General features: G+C 39.8%; 1 protein-coding gene across 1 annotated transcript; it reads left to right on the top strand.

Moving 5' to 3' along the window:
- Window positions 1-6,787: 6,787 nt before the first annotated feature.
- On the top strand, window positions 6,788-23,334 carry LOC124119884. The gene is made up of 21 exons (XM_046482548.2): window positions 6,788-6,877; window positions 6,979-7,186; window positions 8,194-8,530; window positions 8,630-8,812; window positions 9,235-9,496; window positions 9,716-9,863; window positions 10,274-10,531; window positions 10,744-11,016; window positions 11,271-11,511; window positions 12,015-12,231; window positions 12,753-15,674; window positions 15,874-16,212; window positions 16,680-16,818; window positions 17,247-17,431; window positions 17,544-17,815; window positions 18,106-18,253; window positions 18,799-18,919; window positions 19,738-19,970; window positions 20,302-20,574; window positions 21,378-21,425; window positions 22,325-23,334. The coding sequence occupies exons 1-20, from the start codon at window positions 6,788-6,790 to the stop codon at window positions 21,414-21,416; spliced, it is 6,888 nt and encodes a 2,295-aa protein (XP_046338504.2). The 3' UTR covers window positions 21,417-21,425; window positions 22,325-23,334.
- Window positions 23,335-24,697: the final 1,363 nt, after the last annotated feature.

The raw sequence follows: 24,697 nt of genomic DNA, 5'->3' as shown, positions 1-24,697 counted from the left end.
TAAGCATATATATGCATCATGTATCTATCGTCAATATCCTTTCCGTATTGATTCTCGTCAGTCACGAATAATTATGACTGTATGAAAGTAAAACTTTATCTCATTAATGCCCTTATGCCTTGCAGTTCAAGATACAAGGGTTAAAGTATTTAAGTAAATTGCTGACAACACTTTGAGAAAATATTTTTTTCGATAGCCGGAGTTAAGCAATAAGGGAGATAGTATTAACAAGCAAACTAAGAACTGTGTCACCTTCGAAATAACATTTAAGGATAATCTGGGTTTCGACATTAAGGGGTACAAATATTCTCTGTTACATTTAAGACTGAACTTGAGACTGAGAGATATGACTTATTATTTGAAAACAAGTTGTTTGTGTAAAACCCATATTGTTTAACGACTGTTTGTTTATAATTGTAAAAAAACAACTCTTGCAGCTTTAATGTATTGTGCCATGACATGCGTGTTTTAAATGAAGTTTAAATATGCAATAATTGCCTTTCGTCGTTAGCTTGATTACTGCTAATGTTCTGAAGCGTCAATTATGTAATATTTAATGTAATAAAGGCTCATCACGCTTACCCGAATTGAAACATTTTCACTCTGCCATACATGTGTATCAACCATGCTATAAGACATAAAATGCTTCGACTGGCGTATACATCAGAAATATATGCCATATATACACACAATAGTATCCTTATTTTGCAAATAGGTGTAATGTACATTCAATTATAAAACAATCGTGTGACTCATTCCATGTCTGAGTATCCGGAGTTGTGTGTTATAGTACCAGGATTAGCAACATATTTTATTATTATGTAGCCTCTAACCAGGCAAGTGATTGAAAATAAGAGTGCGCCTTCGGGATACGATGCCACACGATAAACCAAGTCACTGAGCTTGACCAACCAATCCATTAAGTCTCCCTTAACTACAAGCATACAAGGTTGCCAGGAACTTAATCTAACCCAAATGCCTGACGAGGGACATTGGAAGGGATTAAACTTGCTGAGTGCAATGCAAAGTCTTTTACACTGAAGGCTCGTCATGTTCTCTAGATCTTGTCTTTGGCCCAAGGACCAACATTCACGTGGTCTCAATCAGCAACGTCATCAATTACTCGGCTCGCCTCTATCCCATCTCTGTCAACTCGCCTTGTACTTATAGTACTTCCATGTGGAAACCAGTTTCGTGCTGGTGACTATCACAATTTAATCAAGGCGCTATGATAGCCTAAGGTTAAGTGGCGGGCTTGTCACGCCTGGGACCCAGGTTCGATTCTCACATTTATGTTATACAATATTGAATCATCCACTCAAAACAATAGTTGTACGTTTCTTCTTTCTTTGTGATGTAACGCATGGAGTCCTACGACGCGACAATGCCCCTTCTTGGATTCCATAGTAACGTGTTTGGTTTAATACCCTCTTGGCTAGCATTTCAATTGGCGTTTCATCTTAATATGGAGGAAAAGCCAAAGTGATGAAAATCTATTTATGTCATCTTATCACACATGTCAACGAATTTTACATAACAATGGACCATCAATGCCCAGAGCCGACTTAAATGAGGATCGGATGGATATAATGGGTGAACCTGCGCCTTTAGCGTGACGGGCAAACCACTAGGTTATACCCCACCACTTTTCTTTGTGTAAGACAAGAAAGTAGTCTTGTACATATATCAAAACCTCGTGAACCCGATCTCAATCTCGAAGTATGACAACGTAACGTTGATATCTAAAGTTTGCATGTCAACAATTTGGTCCATAAATAAGGTACTTACAGATCTCAATCGCTATTGTGTACACTTGTACCTGTTTATCTTCATCATAATTATCTACGCATGTCAACATATCAACACGTCAAGTGTGCCTCTATCAACTTGGTCATCACCGACTGTGATCAGTGTAACACTGTACAGATCAAACGACACCTTCATTTGCACAAACGCGAGCCATGCACCTGTAGCCTCACACTGGCCTGAACAATGCTTCTCAGAAAGATTTGGGTTCTGGCGATCCTGCTTACGGGAGCACTGGCCGGTAGGTTGGTCAGTTCTCATTCCTCAGTACAAGACTTTGTACATTTAGATACCGCGACAACTCGCAGACCCGGGTCCTGGGATAATGGACAGTATAACGAGTTATCCATGATATTGGACAGTGGAGTGATGATATTGACCTATACCGGGGCAAACATAGTCTTAAGTCTTACCCGTTATATTGAGTAAATAGCGTTCCAGTAAGCGAAGTTCGAGTGAAAGAAGTGTCGTTGTATTCTGAAATGTAGATCTGTCCTGCAATAGATTTACGTTTTAAATAAGTTAAACCCAAGAGTAACGGCCGATTGAAATGAAATCAGGAAAACGAAATAACTTAGGAGAGTCAGGATGTGGCAAGGCACACACACACGGACGCGCGCGCGCGCACGCACACACACACACAGACACACACAAACACGCACACACACACACACACACACACACACACACACACACACACACACACACACACACACACACACACACACACACACACACACACACACACACACACACCCTACCCCCACACCCTCACCCACACCCACCCACATACGCACCCACCCCTACATCCCCCACAATACACACCCACCCACCCTCACCCACCACCCACCCACACCGACACCCTTACCCACACCCCCATCCCCACCCCCACACACGGTTTTCAAATCAAGTTAGGGGAAAGAAATATAATGTTAAAACGAAGTATTAGAACACAGAAAGGGGTGTTGACGACAAACATACCATGCCAGAACGTCCTATAGTTTGTTGCACGTTTCTCACGCAGTAGCGACACACACATGCGCAGGGTGTCATTCCTGATTTTGACACTCCCAATGAAGGTCGATTAACCTCTGTGGATCATTATTTCTGTCAGTCTTATTGAGGTGAGGAGAGGTGAAATTGGGTTTAACGGCGCGACGTGCTTGTGTGTGTGTGCGTGTGCGTGTGCGTGTGCGTGTGCGTGTGCGTGTGCGTGTGCGCGCGCGCGTGTGTGTGTGTGTGTGTGTGTGTGTGTGTGTGTGTGTGTGTGCGCGCGCGCGCGCTTGTTCTATTCCGGACTAATGCCGATTTTATAGTGCAAGCCAACTGAGATACCATGCCGCAGTTACCCTGAAATACCCCACTCAGACACAGCATACTCACTCCGAGCCGAAGAGTCCTTGTTTTAGCCCCTTAATGCTGATCGCCAGGCAGGGTAATAACAAGTACCATCTTTCAACGTCTTTTGGTATGACGCGGCCGGGGATCAAACCCACGACCTTCCGCCCTTCGGGCGCTATCCACTAGACCACAGAGGCGGTCTCAATCTTATTGGTTCTGCCTGTCATACAGTTGTGATTTATTTTATTTCATTAATTGTTTTTGTTTTTGTATGAAGTAGCGGTGCGGGCTATTGGCATGCTGGAAACTGGCAGATGATCAGAGTGCAGTGGTCAATACGTTCAATGTTTCTCAGTCTGTGAAACTGTGGAACAGGTACCAATTGCAACAAACCCAAAATGCTGACGATCGAACCCGTTCAGGGCGTCCCAGGTCAACGACGATCGACTGATCAGAAACCAGGCTCTACGAAATCGAGCTCAAACAGCGAATCAAACAGATGAAACGATGAGTTTGTTTGTTGTTTAACGCCGCACTCAGCAATATTCCAGCTATATGACGTCGGTCTGTAAATAATCGAATCTATACCAGACAATCCAATGATTAACACAACGAGCAGCGAACCACGCAATTGGGATAAGATGACATGTATTTACCATGTTAGCGAGCCTGACCACAGGGTCACGACAGTGACATGTCGCATAGTCGCCTTTTACGGCAGGCATTGGCTGCTAAATACCTATTCTGACACGGATCTTCACGGGTTTGAAACGATTAGACATCGTGTACATGCTGCTCATCTCCATGCTCGACGGTCACGTCTGGTGCCATCCCTTACAAATCGTCAAAAGACGTCAATGGTGGTCACAGCGTCAAAACTGGGGTAATCTTCGCTGGTCTCGTGTCATGTTTTCAGATGAGTTACGATTCACGTTGCACTTCCTTGATAGGCATGGTCGTGTCTGGCGACATCAGGCCCAAATGCCATATAAATTTGAGCATGATGCGAGTTGAGCTTCTCCACACATTTGCAAACATGGTTGACTTGACTGCCATTTTGATTTCAGCTACAGTTTACATGTGTGTATCACATCAGACAGGTCACATGTTTGTATCACATCCAACAGTTTCCATGTATGTATGATATGAGACAGGTAACATGTTTGTATCACATCAGACAGGTCACATGTTTGTATCACATCCAACAGTTTCCATGTATGTATGATATGAGGCAGGTAACATGTTTGTATGACATCAGAGAGGTCACATGTTTGTATCACATCAGATAGGTTACATGTTTGTATCACATCCTACAGGTTACGTGTATTTATCACATGAGACAAGTTACATGTTTGTATTACATCAGACAGGTTACATGTTTGTATCACATCCTACAGGTTACGTGTATTCGTCTCATCATACAGGGTACGTGTATTTGTCTCATCATACAGGGTACATGTTTGTCTCATATCACGTGAGACAGGTAACATGCTTGTATCACATCAGACAGTTCAAATGTTTAAATCACATCCTACAGATTACGTGTATTTATCACATCAGACAGGTTACATGTTTGTATTACATCCTGCAGTTTATATGTGTGTATGACATCAGACAGGTTACATGTTTGTATCACATCAGACAGTTCAAATGTTTATATCACATCCTACAAGTTACGTGTATTTATCACATCCTACAGGTTACGTGTATTTATCACATCAGACAAGTTACATGTTTGTATTACATCAGACAGGTTACATGTTTGTATCACATCCTACAGGTTACGTGTATTTATCACATCAGGCAGGTTCCGTGTATTTATCACATCAGACAGGTTACATGTTTGTATCACATCAGACAGTTCAAATGTTTATATCACATCCTACAGGTTACGTGTATTTATCACATCAGGCAGGTTCCGTGTATTTATTACATCAGACAGGTAAAATGTTTGTATCACATCAGACAGTTCAAATGTTTATATCACATCCTACAGGTTACGTGTATTTATCACATCAGGCAGGTTCCGTGTATTTATCACATCAGAGATGTCACATATATGTGTTTTGAAATTAAATTCTAGGATAGGTTAAGACATATATGGTACGTGTACATGGATCATACGAGACATAGTAAAATGACTCTTTATAACACTTTCACAATTGTGAATGCATATCATAAAAAAACACACGTTATGAGCTACTGGTTAGGTAGGTAATTTATAAGGAATGGAATGCAAATTACATATGATGCTATATTCGATAATGTCAATATTTGATATGTAAAGGAAGATCAATGATGCTTGTAACCTCATTTCCATGAGATTTAAATATTGCTTGTCACTGTGTATTTTCACACGGCGAACACGTGTTTGATACAAGAGATACGGCAGCACGATAACCGCCACTGAGAGATATGAACCTATCATTATCAGCGTCCGAGTCGCTGTCAGAAATCTAGACCTTACCGTGTTGCTGCCAGCTTCCAAATACGTAATAGTCACGTTCTAATTAACTTCATTTTGGTGATTTGACGCCACCCCTTACCACCCCTCTCCAACACCAACCACACCTTATATTTTGTGAACAATCGTGACAAATTCATATAGATTGAAGCACTCTGAAAACGCATAAACAAAAGATGAGTTTTGTTGCTCAAGTCCATCACCAAACACATCAACATTCGAACCCCTAAGACCATAATGTTGTGTTTGATTATCTCATGCCTAATCGAATATACGCTTCAAAGCGTTTCCGTATATTTGTACCCGTCGGAACAATTACTTGTACGTATAAGTTACTTGTATGTTTCTGACCAATTACTTGTCCGTTTTTCAAAAGCAAATAGTTGTCTGTCGAATACCAAAATGCAGTTGCTTGTTGAAGTAAGTGTGGATTAAAATGAAAGTTTGTCATGTTTGTTTAAAGGTACAATCTTCAATCAGCGAGCAAAAGGATTCGGGAAATGTGCCAGAATATGCACAGGTGAGTTGACGTGTTATTCTTTTGGGAGGCCTGCTAGGTTATACGGCCTACCTTTACCTCATACACTTGAAAACAGAGAAGGAATGTGATAAACACAATAAAATGTCGAGTAATTAATAGTTAGTATAGACGCTCCCTACAGAGCTCGTTCAGGAGCCAGGATTTCCGGACTAAATCGGGTCTCACTGTGCACAGCAAATCATCCTCTAGTTCATATTCTTTCTTAAGGCATTTTAAGTCGTAATGTATTTAATTGTTTTATTCATAACTTGATTGGAGTGATGAGGTGAAATAGGGTGTCACATACAGTTCAAGATTAGTTCACTTATGTAGCAACGTGCATGCATATGTATGTGTGTAGCTGCTTGTCCTCGTCTAGACAATGCCAGTTTTATAGTGCACGCTTCCTGAAATATAATGCCGCGGTTTAACATGGATCCCCGAACTGGAAATGCTACCGAACTTCGGAACATGAATCTGCAAAGGTGAGTTAGAGAACAGGGCCATCCGTGCTCTTAAGCCTCCATTAGCTGTTCCTATTCATCAGTTAAAGAAAATAGTTGCAGTAGCTTTATCTATCGCCAGGCACTTCTAAATTCATATACGTCCCCGGGACGACGTATGTGTTCGATTACAACGTTCAAACGCAGACGTCCATGGAGGGAGCTACAAACAATCGAGCGTCTCTTGGTTTCCGGGCAATTGCTGACATCGAGGTGCTGTCGAAGTGCGAAATGGCTCTTAGGGTAAGTAACTTGTGCATAACAAATATACATAACAACATAAAACACATAAAAAAAGTTCAAAACTGTAACGACTGAACATTTTTGGTATGTCCTCTCCGCAGCTCCGCGATGTCAAAGTGTACCGATCTGATCCCTCGACTAACCCAGTGGAAAATGCTGACGAAACTGGGGAATTCAAGAGGAATCTGGAACGATCTCCACTTCGGTTCTCTTTCCAAGATGGCGTGGTAGAGGAGCTGTGTCCAGCTGAAGGTGAAACCACGTGGGCTCTCAACATCAAGAGAGGTCTTCTCACTGCTGTCCAGAACAGTATGGATAGCCTGGATCGAGATCAGAGTGTCTTTGAAGTAAATATGTCAATGAAATGAAAATGTGGTGTTATTTGACAACAAACAAATCAGTTGCTCATAGCATGGTCAGAGATGTATGTATTATTTCAAGAAATGTTTATGGTGGAGTCTCTCAGAATGAAGACACGACCTAATGCGTCCACATTCCTGGGTTAAGATGATTGTCATATTGTGTTAGAAGTTTAAAGACGGTTGATGATGAAGATGACGACGATTATGGTGATAATGTGGCAATAAACTAATCAGCACTAATACTTCCTAGAGGTGTCGATTATCAATATTTTGTCATTTTAAATCATTATTTGACAGCCGTCCATAGTCAAAGTTTTATCATCGTAGATTTTTTTTATGTTTGAACTCCGACCGATAGTACGACGGATACATGTTCAAAAGAAGTTCATTAGTAATTCACACACACGCACGCACGCACGCACGCACGCACTCACGCACGCACGCACGCACACACAAACACACAAACACACACAAGGACGGTTGATGATGAAGATAACGATGATGATGATAACGGGGCATGATTAAAGGTGGTGATTATCATTATTTTGTCATTTTAGGCATTATTTGACAACTATCCATAGTATCAGCGTGAATTCTTGATATTTGAACTTATGTACCAAATGCAGTACATCAAGTAATTCAAGTATATATAGTACATCCCTAATAAAGACTTACGTATTTACAGCGTGATGTCACGGGTGAATGTCATACCGACTACAAAGTGATTCGAGGCTGGTTTTCTACCACAATAAAAAAAAAAAAAGATCTCCTTGGTTGCACTGATCGTAATGGTTATCACAGTTCCATCCATGGCATGCAGTACAGAGTTCCTTCAGAGATCCAGTCTCTGCCCCTCATGAAGAGTACACACGAATGTGAACAGGAACTGGACAAGAATGGACTCCTCAAGAGTGCTCTCACCCGGGAGACCCACACATTCAGACCTTTCTCCAGGGCCACTAGCGGTGCCACCACCAAAGTCCTTCAGAAACTTAACTACAAGACTCAGAGATCTGGTGTTACCACAAGACAAGGTGATCGCTCTTCCCATTGCTTCTGTCAAGAACTTCAACTTTCTGGAGTTGATGTCCAAGAAACAAGACTACTCTTTCACTCAGAGTATGATGATCTTGGACAGCAGCATGATCATCCCCACCAGCTCCGGACTCCCCCTAAATATCAACGTCAATGGAACAGGCACCATAGACCTTCAGGCCTCAGGGGGAGTGGATCTCCGAAACATGATGGCTTCGCCTAGGAGTCTCCTCATTGATGGAATCATGAAGCCAAGGTACTTTAATGATATTTGAAATATTTGTTTTAATTTCGTGCCTAAGTAAGGGACATTATTTTTACAGTTGTACTTCTATGATTTGACAATCTTTTCCAGTGGAACTATTACGATTGTTGGCACTATGAGCATGGATGCCTTTGTCACCAAAACCGGTCTTAGTGTTGTCAACACCTGGCATTCCAGCACTGCCTTGAAAGGGCGTGTTGAACTCAACCGAGGAAAGATTCTTAGTGTCGACATTGACCTTCCACAGGAGAAAATGGAAATCCTGGATGTCAGGTCGGAACAACATATTACATTGAACGGAGTACACAGAGTACCATTTCTCGATTTATTCTTATACATATTTATTTAATTTTCGTATTCACAAGACCCCTAGTTTTCTGGTCATTATTATTTTGAAGCCAGTGTTTTTAGTGTAAATAACAAGATCTGCCAATATCATAATGCAACTTCAGTATTTATTATATTTATTGATGTTTAATAAAAATATAGATTACGCACATCAAAGCATTTTCCATAAATGCACTTCTTTAGTTCACAGATTCATATTTCCACAGACATTCTTTAGAAGAGATTTAGCAGAGATTTGTAATGAACATGGAATCGGTTTTATCACTTCTATTTTTGAAACTATAAATCATTCAAAACAATTTTTTTAACTTTCCGTTTGGATTAATATCTCAATCCATATTCTACAGCACAGAGTTCTTCAGCATTCATGGTGATCAGGAGAAGAAACAAGACTTGGTCTCAGGCAACAGGAAGAAGCTGAAACTGTGCACAGGTGCCAGACTTGCCACCATTACCGGCCTTGAGCTCTGTAATGAGTTCCAGTGGCCTAATGCTTCCATGGTGGATGATGCTCCATACTTCCCCTTCACAGGGCCCTTCTCCCAAAGCCTCGTTCTTTACAAGAGGGATACACACACTGGATACAAGCTCATGGCTAAACAAATAGGGGTAGGTTAACTTTACAAGCTATTAATATTGATCTACACCACGGTTGTTGAGAATTCAAGAAAATAAAGTCTCATATTTTGAGGCTTTCAATATGATGTATGTCCAAAACGACTCTTATGAACAAACCATGGGTGCCAAGGACTCAAAGGTAACATATAAGTTAACGTCCATCATGTTAATATGATATGCTAGACTATTGTTCTAATTCAATGTTTACAGACTAAGCAAAACACGTTTGTACAGTTCATCCTGAACACACCTGGATCCAGAACTGACCGCACAATTGACGTGTCATTTACTTTGAAGAAGAAAACCAAAGATTTTGAGATGAATGCATTGACCCCCTGGAAGAAAGCAACTCTTAAAGGCAGTTTGATTTTTCAACAGATAATATTATTCATTTTACAATGATATGACTTAGACTTGTACAACTATGAAAAGCTCGATATTAATGTTCCATAAACATGAGGAGATGAAGTTGATCGGATCGGGTGGTTGATGCATGCAATCGTATCCCATTTTCGTAGATCGATGGTCATGATGCCAATGACTGGATTGTCTGCTCCAGATTCGAGTATTTACAGAGCGCCGTCAAATAGATGGAACATTGCGGTGTTAAACAACAAACAAACAAAAACTGATATTCCTCACTATGTATAAGTATATGTATATATAAATAAAATTGATTTTCATCGATATCTATATTCAATATATAATATTGATTGGAAAAGATAAAGATTTTCTGAGTATTGTTATCATTTATGTATTATACCACAGGTTCAATGACCTTTGAGAAGAAAGATATTGGCTTGCAAGGCCATTTGACTGTTGATGAATCATCAGAATATATTGTCACCAGTGAAGTTGGTATAAAGAGAAAAAGATCATCTGTAACCTATATTCCTCGACTGGAGATCAGACGTCCAGGGGGAAAGGTCATCCTGCTCAGCGGAACAGTAGAGGTTGAAGCAAACAAGAAAGCCAATGTTGCGTTTGCGCTGAAAGGGTTAACAAAGAATGCAGTGAGCTTCAAATGCAAGTAGAATCTTCTTTTCCAATAACCACTCCTTCATAAGTATGCTGACAGTTAAACACATTAGAACACATGAACCAATCATAGATCTAACAGTACGTTCCTAACCTTGACATTCTCTAAGGATGTTTTATTGAGTTGTAGCACATCTGTACCAGAACACACACTATACTATGATAATGAGGTTTACTTTTACATCAATTTCTTTGTACAGCCTCCTTGATGAACTCTAAAATTGAGAAGAGTCTAAAGGGTACTTTCAGCCTCGCTTCAAAGCAGGACTACGTTCTCGAGGCTGGTTGGATGTACCAGAAAAGTGGCAGGAAGGAGTCCATCATCAAGGTCATCCCTACACTGATGGTGAAGACCCCAAAACTTGAGCTTGTCTCACTCAAGGGGGAATGGGAATATAAGGAGAGCAAATCACTTCAGGGAGGAGTAACTTTGGATGTTCACAAGCTTCTAAGAAAGCCAATTACTTTTCAATGTGAGCATCATGATCTGTTCTCAAATCATTATAGTCTGTGGTTAATATTTCACATCTCACAACAGAAAACCTTGACATTCATAATATACATCAATATTGATCTGAATACTACAATGAACTGTTAATATGGTTTGGAAAATTGTTAATAGTGCAGATGTAAGGCAAACAGTATCATTAGTCTTTTCCAAATATGTACATGCTATATATACTTAATGAGAAGTATGCAGACGTCTAAGATGAGATGTTTTTAACAGGTGATATGTACGAAATATCTGGTAAAAAGACAAAACACTCGGCAAAACTAATAGTGAGATCTGAAGTCCTGGATGCCAAGGTCACAGGCAATATGGAAGGTACGAAGAAAACAGTCAACCCTACCATCATCCTGGAGTACAAACTTCCCAAAGCCTATAGCGGATGGAACAACAAACATACGTTCAGGTCAAAGCTTGCAGATCACAACACAAAAACTCGCTGGAAGTATATGTTCCATATGTAAGTGAAAGCATTTTCAGTACCGTTTATGACAAACCAATTTTACCTGAACTTATAAACTTATGTGAAGTCATTCATAATCTGTCGTCAGTCGATCGGTTGTCTGTTCTCGGTAGTAGACATGTACTTCGGCCACTAAGCCTGATTCGTAGTAATAATCACAAATGGATTGAATGATCACGCTTGATCACTTGGTGATTGCTTATCATCATATCCTGACGGCGTGGGACGTTGCTCGATATGTTTGAGCTGAACTTATAAACTTAGGTGATGTCATTCATAATGTGTCATCATTCGATCGGTTGTCTGTTCTCTGTACCCTGGTGGCGTGGATATGTGTACTTGTTTGTCTGGCTCAGACAGGGTTACTTACAGGCCACGAACACAAATACGAACGTTAGAATAATACTGATTGCGGTACAACAAATATGTCATGCATACAGGATTTGTGTTGCAGGTAATTTGCAGGAAAGTCTTTACGTTTATGCTTTTCTCTTTCACAGGGGCTATACGAACCAACAGCACCCAAATCTGAACGTATTTCTGAAAAGTGACCTCTCACACAACACGAGACATACCAAAGCAGTTGTCACAGTAAAGTATGGGATGAAGATTGGAAACCCTGACAGACACATCACGGGATCTGCGTCAGTAGACCATCATTTGAACAAAAGGGCAGTGAATATCAAATACAAACTCAAGACTGGGATTGGTCCAATGGTAAGACTATGGCTGTTCAATGATCATTTCAGTTTGCTAGCGAAATAAAGTGGACATGATTATATACCCTTAGACTCTTAGACTCAAATGGCTCTGTTTACGTAAATTCTTATGATACAAAATCGTTCAATTGTTCCAATGCGGGAATATTCTTTTATTCCAAGATTATAAAATAATTGTTAAGAATGTTTCTCCACTATGTGTGACTTTTTCTCCACGGATAAACTGTTATGACCTTGCTTGCTGTACTTTTAAGCTGTGGTTCTTTTATTTGTGGGTTGGTCGGGCTGTCAGTGTTGATGTGGAAGAATTGTAATGGCTCCCTGTCTACCAATTATCAGTGGGTGTGAGGTCACCATCTAATAGCGTCTTTTGAAATCTAACCCGTGTCGTATTCGTTTGTCTAATGTTAAATACAGGATTCATGACATTTCATCAAACATAATTGCTCACATTCGGGAGTAATATTTTGTAGCTCCTTGAAGAAAATCAAGTCACTGAAGTTACTGATTGTATTTCAGGATGTCAGTTTCGACATTCAAGGTAAATACAATTCAAACTCGCACACAATGGAATCTGAACTTGGAGCAAACCTCAGGAAATATACAGGTGGTTCCTTAAAGAATAAAACAGTATCTACTTCGGTTGAGTGTGGGTTCACAAGAAACGCAAAAGAGACCACAGCACTTGTTGAAATCAAGACACCGCTTCACCAACTGAAAAATCTAAATGCTGAAGTACGCCTTGACCATGAAACACAGATGGCTTCTTTAGTTGGATCATTTTCCTCGGGACGTAAAGAAAATACGATCACATATGCAGCTGAGTTAAAGATCCCATCAAATACACATAATGGATTGGAATTGTCAGCCAATGGAGTATTTTCATCACCATCCAACGGTGACAGGGTGTATGAATTATATCTTCACCATGTTGGAGGCATTGTCAATTTTAAAACGAAAGGAAGCCTATCATATGATGAGAGGAAACAAATAAAAGGAGCAATTTCATTCTTATACAACGACCTAGTTCACGTCGATTTTGAGGGTGAGATATCAACACCTTTCGAAGGATTTGAAAGCAATACTGTAAAGTATCAGCATTCATTTGGCAAATCTGAAGCTGCTTTGACTGCTGAAGCCATTTATGGTTTCAACCAAAGGGCCTTGTTCAGCTTCAGTCTTGCAAATTTGACAATCGTTAGACTAGCTATAACACTGAAGACTTCATCTGGAAACAACGTAGTATCGTTTACCCATACTGGTCCTTTAAACAACAGTCAAGGCCAAACTGAAATCGAAATGTTTGGATATTCGAATTTAGTGCAGATTGTCTACAAACATGGACATAAAATGAGAGTGCTATTTACATCGAATAACAAGAGTATGCAAGTACTTAAGGTGTTTTTTAACTTTGAAATAACTCCAACAACACTCAATACCAGTGCTTTATACACATTGGAAGATTCTACCTTTGAAGGTATGGTTGTTGGTGTCAAAGAAGGAGACAGAACGAAAGTGGTTCTGAAATTTAGAACACCATTCCAAGATTTCCGTCAAACAGGACTATCTTACCAACATTACAAAGACTGGAGAAATGTTTATGCAACGCTCCGTTACATGGATGCCAAAGATATAACATTTAGCATGACCAACAACAGAACTAGATACAGATTATACCCTGTTAACAGCAGACAGTACTGTTTAAGTTTGATAGAACTCACGACACCATTTAGAAATTTTGAAATATTTTCATTTCGATTTGATGGACTTATTTTGAGAGACAAAATGTATGGAAATACTACATTCATGTATGGGAACCACAAGCAAATTATAATAGACTCCATCTGGACTAATACATCGGTAACATTTCTTGCAAAAACGCCATTTGAAAAATTTGGAACAAGTAAAGTAGTACTTAGTTGCCTTAGAAACGGATCATATTACTATGGGAAAATGGACATAAGAATTGATGACATAGTGATTACACTATATTCCACCACTAAAACGTGCCGCCGGAAAGTGGGGAATATAACCTTGCATACCAATTTATATGGTTACGAATTAATGGAAGGGTCTTTTAACATTACACAAGCTAATCGGGTACTTAATGCCACAAGTACTTTCAAGATAAATAATCAAACAATAGGGACTGAGTTTGTATTTCGCTGGAGGGATGGATTTCACACACATCTGACAATTTGGACTCCTGCTGAGAACTTCACAAACATTGGGTTTACATTTGATCACATAACCGAAAGTGGAAAACATCCATTTGAACAAATAAACATTCGCTACAGAGACGACCAAGTCATTACATTTATAGTTACAGTACATGTCCCGTCAAAGGAAAAGACATTAGTGAAAGTCGAACTGATAACTCCATTTACTGGTTATGAGAGGCAACACATTCTCTTTTCTAGTCGTTGTAAGGGTTACAAGACTTTAAAGAATGAAATAACGCTCTTAAACAGTAAAGGGGAACAACTGACTCTAAGTTCAGATTTTGTCCTGTATTCATTTGTTGACATAAATTTATTTTTCAAATCTAAAGAAATTAAGGGCCGAGATCTTGTAAAACTGTCATTTAGAAGTCCCTCCGTGCGAAATGTTACAGTCACAGTTGAGACAAATGTGCCTTTGGTAGGTTTTGAAAATTGTATTTTGGATTATCATCACTTTATTGTTGATGGAAGTCTTGAAGCCGCCCTGAAGTTAGAAAGTAATGGGAGTAAATATATTGCTGCCAATGTTTATAGTACCTTTAGCACAAACAAATTCCATGGAAGTGTAGTTATTGACTCAGATGTGTATACGTTTCGCAACATTACAATTGTGCTCTCAAAAGAAGGCGTCTTAGAAAATGTGAGAGCAAAAGGTTTAATTCGGGTTGCTGAATCAACATATGAATCATTACTCACACATGTTCTCGTTCCTGGAACACTACGAAAGCTTGGTGGAGAAATGATGTTAAACTGGAACAGAAACAACCCTGATAGCAACTTTCAGGTCCAAGCAAAACTGATGGACAGAAAGAATCAGGCTCTTTTGAACAAAGACCTGACATTGAACTTTATCCATCCATCCCATACTGTTGGTATCATTGGAACTGTCCTCAGTTCACGGCTTCAGACATGGAGTCATGGAGAATTCATTTGGAATGAAGTTGCAGGCCACAAACTTTTCTATGATGTGAATGTTTTGGACCGTAGCCGTCGCAACAGCAAGATTTGTGATGGCTCCCTCAAAGTGGGATCCCCTCTGAGAAGTCTCCAAATGGATGGGTTTTACAGTCAGACAGGTTCAAGCCAAACTGTTGATGGAGCCTTCTCCTGGGATGCAGACAAAGATGACACAAAGAAGATTGCCATGAAAGCAGTCTTTACACCGGATGACAAAAACAAGCAGGCAGATCTCTCTCTCAGACTTCCTTCCATTGGCAAGGTGAGAAAAGCATGTCACTTATTCTATGTACTACTGAACATTTAAAATAGAATCAACATGCTCAATAAAGTTTGTTTCGATTGTATTCAAATTGGTGCTTTGATCTCATTATCAAGAGGAAATGCCATCATAAACAGTAAACATTAATGCTCTATATCCTCAATTAGAACATATTCGATTTGTTGTTAATAATCTTCAGAACATCCAGCTTGACACGGCCATGCTGCTGAATGATGGCAGGACCGTCTTCAATGGAAAAACACAACTGTCCTACTCCGGGGACTCCCGAAAGACCCTCACCCTCACAGCTATCATGAATGACATTTCCAACGGCAATGTTAACACCAACTACAGTTTTGTGGTTGGCATAAGGCACCCATACACAGATATGGACATCCAACTTACATCCCACATCGGTAGCTCCAGTGAGAAATTATCTGCTGGAATGGATATTGCCTACCTGACAACCAGGAGAGAAAGAAAGAACTTTGCTCTCGAAGGACAGTTGAACACAGCAATGCAAATATTAAAGCTAAAAGTGAGTGCTCTACCTTTTTTGTGATTACACTCTTTTTGGTCCATCTTTATATGGATGAAAGAAATGAATACTCTTTTGGATTTACAAACAAGCTGGGAAAAATAAACACGTGGAATATACTGCACTAAAAATCCACGAAAAGATACTTTACCCAACATAAGCAAAATGGGTACCATTCTAATATTGAATAATATTTTACCTTGTACCCGACGTTGTCGTGTTGTTGTGAACAATTGACTTGCCTTTGCATGTGTTTCTGAAGGATGCCACCGGTGGGACAGGATACGCTCACTTTTTCGCGATTACCTGGTGTCATCAGTATTTGATAGGGATTCAACAACACATGCTCATGATATAGTCGGAATCGAAAATAGACTTTGCCTTTGAATATGGAAAGGGTTTTGTCTCATTTATTTACACATACATGCATCCGATGTACATCCAATTTACACCATGATTTGTTGTAGATGCAATGCCCAATTAAGCATCTGGAAGCCTATGGTGTAATGGGAGAGAACCCCTTCAATATAGTGATCAACGACAGGACACTCGCCACTGTACTGACATCTTGGAAGGCGGTGGAGTTTGAAACACGTTTTGATCTAGGTAGTCTGTGGTACCTTTTTTTTACAACAACGAATAAATACGGGAGAGAATTTATGGATGTCAACTTCTTTATTATGAGGAGCACTATGAATGGCATTTAGAAGTGATACACAAAAGGAAAACAATTTATAGATATCACCTTCTATATTATGAGGAACAAATATTACTGCATCATCTCCATGTTCATGTATCAAGTCTTTAAATGACATTTAGAAGTGATACACTTAATTAAGAGTATTTATAGATGTCATCTTCTCTATTATGTTTATGTTCCTCAAAATGAAAATGTTGATTTCCATAAATCCTCTTCTTCTTGAAACTGCTTAATGCGACGTGCATTACTATATGTGCAAATGTCAAACTGGCTGTTTTATGAAATGTATGATCAAGCTCATTCCTTCACTCACTCCAAAGATTTCCTCGAATAGATAATCCTGGGAGGATACTTCACGTAGATGCCAGATATATGAACTCAAGCGCCATGCAGGCTCAGGTTTATCATCGGGAGGAGTCAAATAGAGTCTCTGACAGTATAGTTGCCCTCAGACTCAACACATCATGTCTTCTCCATGCCAGGATATCCTGGAGGCCACAGATGATCGCCGATGTTCAGGTATAAAACACAGGAACGTTTTAAAGTGCTTACATAAGTGAACATATTGAAAGCTACATACGTGTAAAGGCGCTATATAATCTCGCCAATAAGAATGATTTGTGTTAAACAGGCTTACTTGACTAGGGTAGTGGAAAGGAATGGACAAAATGCAAAGACCACTTTAGACTCTGTGTACGAGTCTATTGGAGAGGAATTGTCAAGCAAGTACCATCGGATTGCACAAGCCACTAAGGAGGAACTGTCTCCCTACCTAGACCTGCTGGAGTCAGAAATGGCTATCATAGAGAAACAGCTGGACTCTATCAGGAAGGATATCAGGAGCATGTACAAACGTAATGACTTCTACATGGCAGACATGGAGAACTATTCCGAAGCGGCAGAGTAAGTACATAAGCAATTACCAATTCCTTAGAACATTTAATTCTTCGTCCGTAGTGTTTCCAGGTTAGAATTGGTCCCGACCAACGTATACTGGTCATAAGAGGCGACCTAATGGATCTTGGTTGATTGCCTGTCGTTGTACTCCGACAGCGTGGATCGTTGCTCACAATATCGATCAAAGGATTATCTGGTCCAGACTCGATTATTTATCGCCAGCTGTCATACAACTGGAATATGGCCGAGTGCGGTGATCAACGACAAAGAAAAATCTATGCTTTTATGTTTTGCAGGAAGCTGTACAATCACCTTGCAAAGACTCTTTTCAGAAGATTCATTCGATGCACTAGATCAATGACAGAACACATACAGAATGCCAATGACTTGAATGTGAAAGAGTTCTATGACCACCTCTTGAACGACTGGGTTGTCCTTGCAAAGGTATCCTGCAGAAATGTGTTTGTTCAACGTCAGTAAACATTTCCTCTCACACAAAGAAAGTGAATTCAAATAACATCAGTTTAAGCTATGGAAAATTATAAGTTGTAGCAATATCACGAGGGAGACATGTAGTCTTTTGCGTCCCGGGTTTGTTTTAAACCAAGAGCCATGTGTCTTAATTTGGTTTCCGGTTTATGCCCGTATATTTTGTATTAAGATTCGATATTTTTCAGCTATCTAAAACTATGAACCTTATTCTTTATTAAAGGAAAATACGATGCAGCAATGTAACTTTTGTGGCAGGCATATATCTATTTTATTTCAACGGCATGAAGCATAATAATGTTAGTCAGATTGTTGGTCACAATTTATTTTTATCGATTTAATCCATACCATGACATTTACCACCCCCACCCCCCTCTCCCCGAATTACAAATGCTCGGCCCCTTATTACCAGAAATATAACTATTAATTTCACATTATCAGCACAAGATGTTCGTCCTTGTCGTCTTGAAAATGGACCATTCGCGATTTGCTTGTTTCAGGAGAAGGTAGACACAACAGTTGAAGATGCTGTAGAGATGATATCAAGATTAGATGACATGATCCGAAAAATGTGGGACATCTGTCAGCACCACTACAATATTGTGCAAAGGAAAGCAACTGGTAAAGATGTCATACAATACAAGGATATTGTACAAGGCTTCTGCAATGAGAGATTTGGAATATCAATATTTCACTAATTAATTTTAATTAACGAATTGAATTAACAGGATCTTGATATAATACGCAGTGCCACGTAACATCCCTTGGCCCCGCCCCTCTGAGAGCTTGCAAGTGAGGCAACAGATTTGAAAACCCGTGCAGATTGACTTAAGTGACAGACCCGTGTTGAGTTCTGGTTGAAAATAAAGAGGATGTAGAATTATTATGAAAACATGTTTTGGGAATAAAGCAAATATTTGCGTAAGCAATATTAATATGCACAAAGGAAACATCGAAACTTTGTGAAGAACATTCGTTATGGATCTCACATCTACGCCCCTTTTGCAATCTCGGCTGGTGACATGACTTTTGATATTACAATTTGTCAACAAGGGCACAGCACCACAGAAATTCCATGTGTGATATAAAACGAAAAGGTTACACTTGGTCTTGTCAGATATAGGTGTAAACATGGAGGTAATCGGAGCGGACGATGATTTGAAAACTAGCCGCCACTAGCTGTAGCCTCGACCAAAGCACGAAATAATTGTAGTGATCAAAAAGATCCCTACAATGCGTTCTTTGGGATTGAATCCACCATAGACTGTGGACACCGTAATGCAAAATAGTTTGCGGCGAGTCTTGTTGATTTGGCATTTGCTACCCTAACCTTGCTATTGCAGCCTCTGCTCATTGTAGGTGGATTGTAATTAACAATGAAGCCTGATTGACTAAATATATTACATAATATTAACGAAACCTTGTATGTGTATTCACAGCGACAGCAAACACGATCGTGGACCTACCACACATCGTAGACAGCAGGCTTGAGATATCTAATGCTATAGCTCCCTACATGGACCGCCTCTACAGTACCACAGTGAAGACGTACGGCAGCTTCAAGGATATGCTCATGAATTCGGGAGACATGATTAGTTCTCATCTGATAAATGCTGAGCAACGAAGCGATTTACAGATGCTGTTCTCTTTCACTAACAAAGTATATGAAGAAGTAAGTCTTTTTCATGGGTGCGTAAACAGCCTCGTGTAGCTACAAATGTGTTGCACGTGTTCGGGAATCGTCGAATTTCTGTACAAACAACTTTTTATACTTCGTGACCACTTGTCCCTGTTTCATGTCTACGGTATAATATGTTTTTTTGTGATCGAGATTTACAGTTGTAGTGTTATTTGACCGTTTCGAACAGCTGTACACTGAAATCCAAACAGGTGTCTGTTCTCATCATTCAGCAGAAATGTTGTATTCTTATTGAAATAGTGTTTATCATGGGGTTGCATAACTATACCTTTTGCAATATTGGGTTTGTTTGTGATATACAAAGGGCGGAACCATCCTGGAGAAGCACCTGCACAAGATCCCGGACCTTGTCAAGCAGGAGTTCACGAATTACACACGTGATGCTCTCACAATGTACAACCCCAAAATCACTGTCTGGGACCCAGAACGTGGAGAGATCCAGATAGAATTATGCCTGCCAATACCCCTTCGGTCTCTGGACAGATTACCAGATGTCCAGCCTTATGTCCAGAATGCAAAAACAACGGTCAGCAAATACATCCCAGACAGGACTTCTCTCAAGAGATGGTACAAGAAAGTACGTCAAAATCATTTACGTTATTACATTGTTGGAGAGGTTGGACCGCCTCCATGGCTTCGTGGATAGAGCGTCTGCCAGATCGGGGATTCGATCCGCGACCACTTCATACCAAAAGACGTTAAAAGATTGCACTTGCTCATTACCCTGCTTTCCGCTCGGCATTAAGGGTCGGCTCGGGGTACATATAGTGTTTCTAAGTAGGGTATCCATGTTAAACTGTGGCATGATATCTCAGTGGTTTAGCGTTATAAAACCATCATTAATTCGGGGTAGTACAAGCAGCCACTCTCTCTCACACACACGCGCAGGCACGCACGGAAGCACGCATATCCACATGCATGCACATCGCTATGTAGTGCAAAAATCATGCACTACATTTCACCTCATCACAACTCTGAGATGGGGGCCAGATGTCTAAGGTGCAGCAGTTCTTTGTACAGAGTTATATCCCTTACGCATGTCAGCTGCAGAAAACTATGATTGAGGCTTCAAATTCTTGTTCCTTGGTCATGTTTCTTGGTTTGTAAGTATCATATCCGTTTCATCACAAGGGTAAGCTAACACGTGCATCACTTCAAAAGCGGGCTATCCTCCCACATCAATCTGACATGCCGTGATATAACTGAGACACTGCCAACCTTACTCACTCACTTTGAGAATAAATATTATCATTCGTACAGTAAAAAAGGTATATCTAAACTTCAAAATGTGTAAGATACGGGTATCAGCATGTAATGTTATTGTAATACCTTTGTTGTTGTGCCAAATAGTTGTGATACCTATTTGTTACTCGATTTCAGTATTCGGCGTGGCGGTCTAACAGAACAAATGGACGTTGAACGTTTGATGTAAGTATATAGCGTATATGTAAATGTATTCGAGGTCACTATCCATTCTGTTAAGTGAAGAAGATTTAAAGACAGAAGTTGGTCATTAGTGGGATCTGTTGGTGGTATTTTAAGTATACCAACACTATTTAATCTGGTAATTCAAATAGGTTTGCACGTTTTCTCGCAATTTATTTAGCTTCCAAAATGTATTGAAAGATAGGTGAGTTGAGGTGAAATTGGATTTAACGTCGCGTCCGAGAATATTGCACTTATATAGCGACGTGCATGCACGTGTATGTGTGTGTGTGGCTTATTGTACTAGTCCGGACTGATGCCGATTTATGGTGCTAGCACACTGAGATACCATGCCGCAGTTTAACATGAATACACCACTCAGACACAGTATACTGACTCCGAGCCGACCAGTCCTTGTTTTAGCCCTTTAATGCCGAGCGCCAGATAGGGTAACAACAAGCACATGTACCATCTTTTAACGTTGGTATGACGCGGCTGGGGATCGAACCCCGGACGTTCCGCTCTCCCTGGGCGGACGCTCTACCACTAGACCAAGGAGGCGGTCGTATTGAAAGATAATACTACTGTTGACACTTGACCACCATTTGAGTCCTGACAACTACAATTATTTAAAAAGAAATTCTCAATGAAAAGGGACATTTTATAATGCTAAGAAAAATTGATAGAGATAATTTGATCGTTCAACTTGACGGAAAGTTAATGTGTAAGCCATTTCTGTGACAGAGGCCTACTCACATGAGTCACACAACAATCCATGTCTAACATGAATAAAGCTTTGAGCCCTTTCATTAAAGCTGAGGACAATTTAATATGATATTTAACGGGGTTTTTTTCATAAAGGATGGTTCGAGTTTTAATTGTTATACATGTTTCTATTTCAGCCCAGTGGATTGAAAAGAAACTGATGTGTAGAACTATGTTCCTGAAACATTGTCCTATTCCTATTGCCCAAAGCAAATGTTCAATGTGAACAATGTATATAATGCAATCATGATCATTCTTAATGATTCTAGACAAGCTTGCTTTTTTGTTTGTTACGTTATATATGTCAAATGTGTTTAAATAGTAAATATATCTGGTACAATAGGGATGGTTTCTAACATATAAGGACGATTGTCTATTGTACGATTCCGACAATATCATAAGCATGTGTTTTGATGTGTTCTCGACAAGATACGTACAAGCATTTATATGAATGATATATCTATCATCAGTATCCTTTTCGTATTGATTTTCAGCAATCAAGAATAATTATAACTGTATAAAAGTGAAACATTATCTCATCCCTTGCCACCTAGCAGTTCGTGGGATTAACGTAACATTTTTATATTACGAGTATTTCAAGATACAAGAGTGAAGGTAGTCAGTAAACTGTTGATGACACTTGGAGATAATAATTGAGTTACGCTTTTAGGGCATTGATATATACAAGCAAACAAAAAATATGTCACCTTCAAAATAACATGTTAGGATAACCTGGCTTTCACGTGAAGGGAGTAAAAAGAACTGTTAAATTTAAGATTTAAAGTTACCGTCGATATAAATATGATATGACAATATGGGGGTTTCAATATAAAATGAGTTAAACTATACATGGACTGGAGATTATTATTATTTGAAACTATTTGTTGTTTGTTTGCTTATTGTTTAAAGCCAAACTATTTGAAAATATGTTGTGTGTGTAAAACCCATATTGTTAAATTGAGAAAGACTGTTAGTTTTTTAATTATAAACATGAAAACTATTGCAGCTTTAATGTATTATACCACGACATGCATGTTTTAAATGAAGCTCAAATATGCAATAATTGCCTTTCGTCTGTAGCTTGTATACTACCAATATTCTGAAGCGTCGATAATGTAATATTCAATGTACATGTAATAAAATGCTTATCAAGCTTAATCAAATTTAACGCATTTGTTGTAAGGACCAAACATTTTCTCTTCGCCATAACCGCCTCCGTGGTCTAATGGTAGAGCGTCCGCCCGGAGAGCGGAAGGTACGGGGTTCGATCCCCAGCCGCCTCATACCAAAAGACGTTAAAAGATGGTACTTGTTGTTACCCTGTCTGGCGCTCAGCATTAAGGGGCTAAAACAAGGACTGGTCGGCTCGGAGTCATTATACTGTGTCTGAGTGGGGTATTCATGTTAAACTGCGGCATGGTATCTCAGTGAGCTAGCACTATAAATCGGCATCAGTCCGGACTAGTACAAGCAGCCACACACACACATACACGTGCATGCACGTCGCTATATAAGTGCAATAATCTTGGACGCGACGTTAAACCCCATTTCACCTCACCTCTCTTCGCCATACATCAACCATGCAAGTAATGCAATTACACGAAAAATGCGTAGACTGGAGTAAGAATTACGAATAAATGTCATATATACGCGTGATCCATATTTTGCGAATACGTGTAATGTACATTCAATTCTAAAACATTCCTGTGACTCATTCCATGTCCGAGTATCCGCAGTTGTGTGTTTTTGTACCCGGATTAACAACATGTTACATTAGCATGTAGCCTTAAGGCGTACATAGCTGTATATGCCTGTCACGACCTCGGTGTGCACATTTCCTCAATAAGAAAAATACAGAAGGATTGACATCATACGCCCACGTTTCGAGATTCGTGATTTCAGAGACATTACATATTTAACGAGTAAAGGTGAGGTGAGGTGAAATGGGGTTAAACGTCGCGTCCAAGATTATTGCACTTATATGGCGACGTGCATGCACGTGTGTGTGTGTGGCTGCTTGTACTAGTCCGGACTGATGCCGATTTATAGTGCTAGCCAGTGACGTAGTTTAACGTGAATACCCCACCAAGACACAGTATACAGTATACAGTATACAGTAGACTCCGAACCGACCAGTCCTTGTTTTAGCCCCTTAATGCCGAGCTCCAGACAGGGTAACAACAAGTACCATTCTTCAACGTCTTTTGGTATGACGCGGCCGGGAATCGAACCCCGGACCTTCCGCTCTTCGGGCGGACGCTCTACCACTTGACCGGATATAACAGGATAACAGACATCCGTTATAGGATTATGAACATGTTTTTATAATATCTAAATAGTACGCGAAACAAAGCAATGGATATTTGGTTTAATCGACCATGTATATGTTTGGATACCACTTGTGATGCAGGTGTTGCTTTCACGGATGTTTATTTTCATGCTGAAAAAGGAATTGGCATATTTCACATTTAAGGAGAATATGATCAATCACAAGAGTCATTTTACCTCTG

This window comes from Haliotis rufescens, unplaced genomic scaffold (assembly GCF_023055435.1).
Source record: "Haliotis rufescens isolate VD_foot unplaced genomic scaffold, xgHalRufe1.0.p SCAF_2, whole genome shotgun sequence".
Taxonomy (NCBI): domain Eukaryota; kingdom Metazoa; phylum Mollusca; class Gastropoda; order Lepetellida; family Haliotidae; genus Haliotis; species Haliotis rufescens.
Note: the sequence above shows the minus strand (reverse complement) of the source record. Positions and strands in the feature narration are given on the sequence as shown.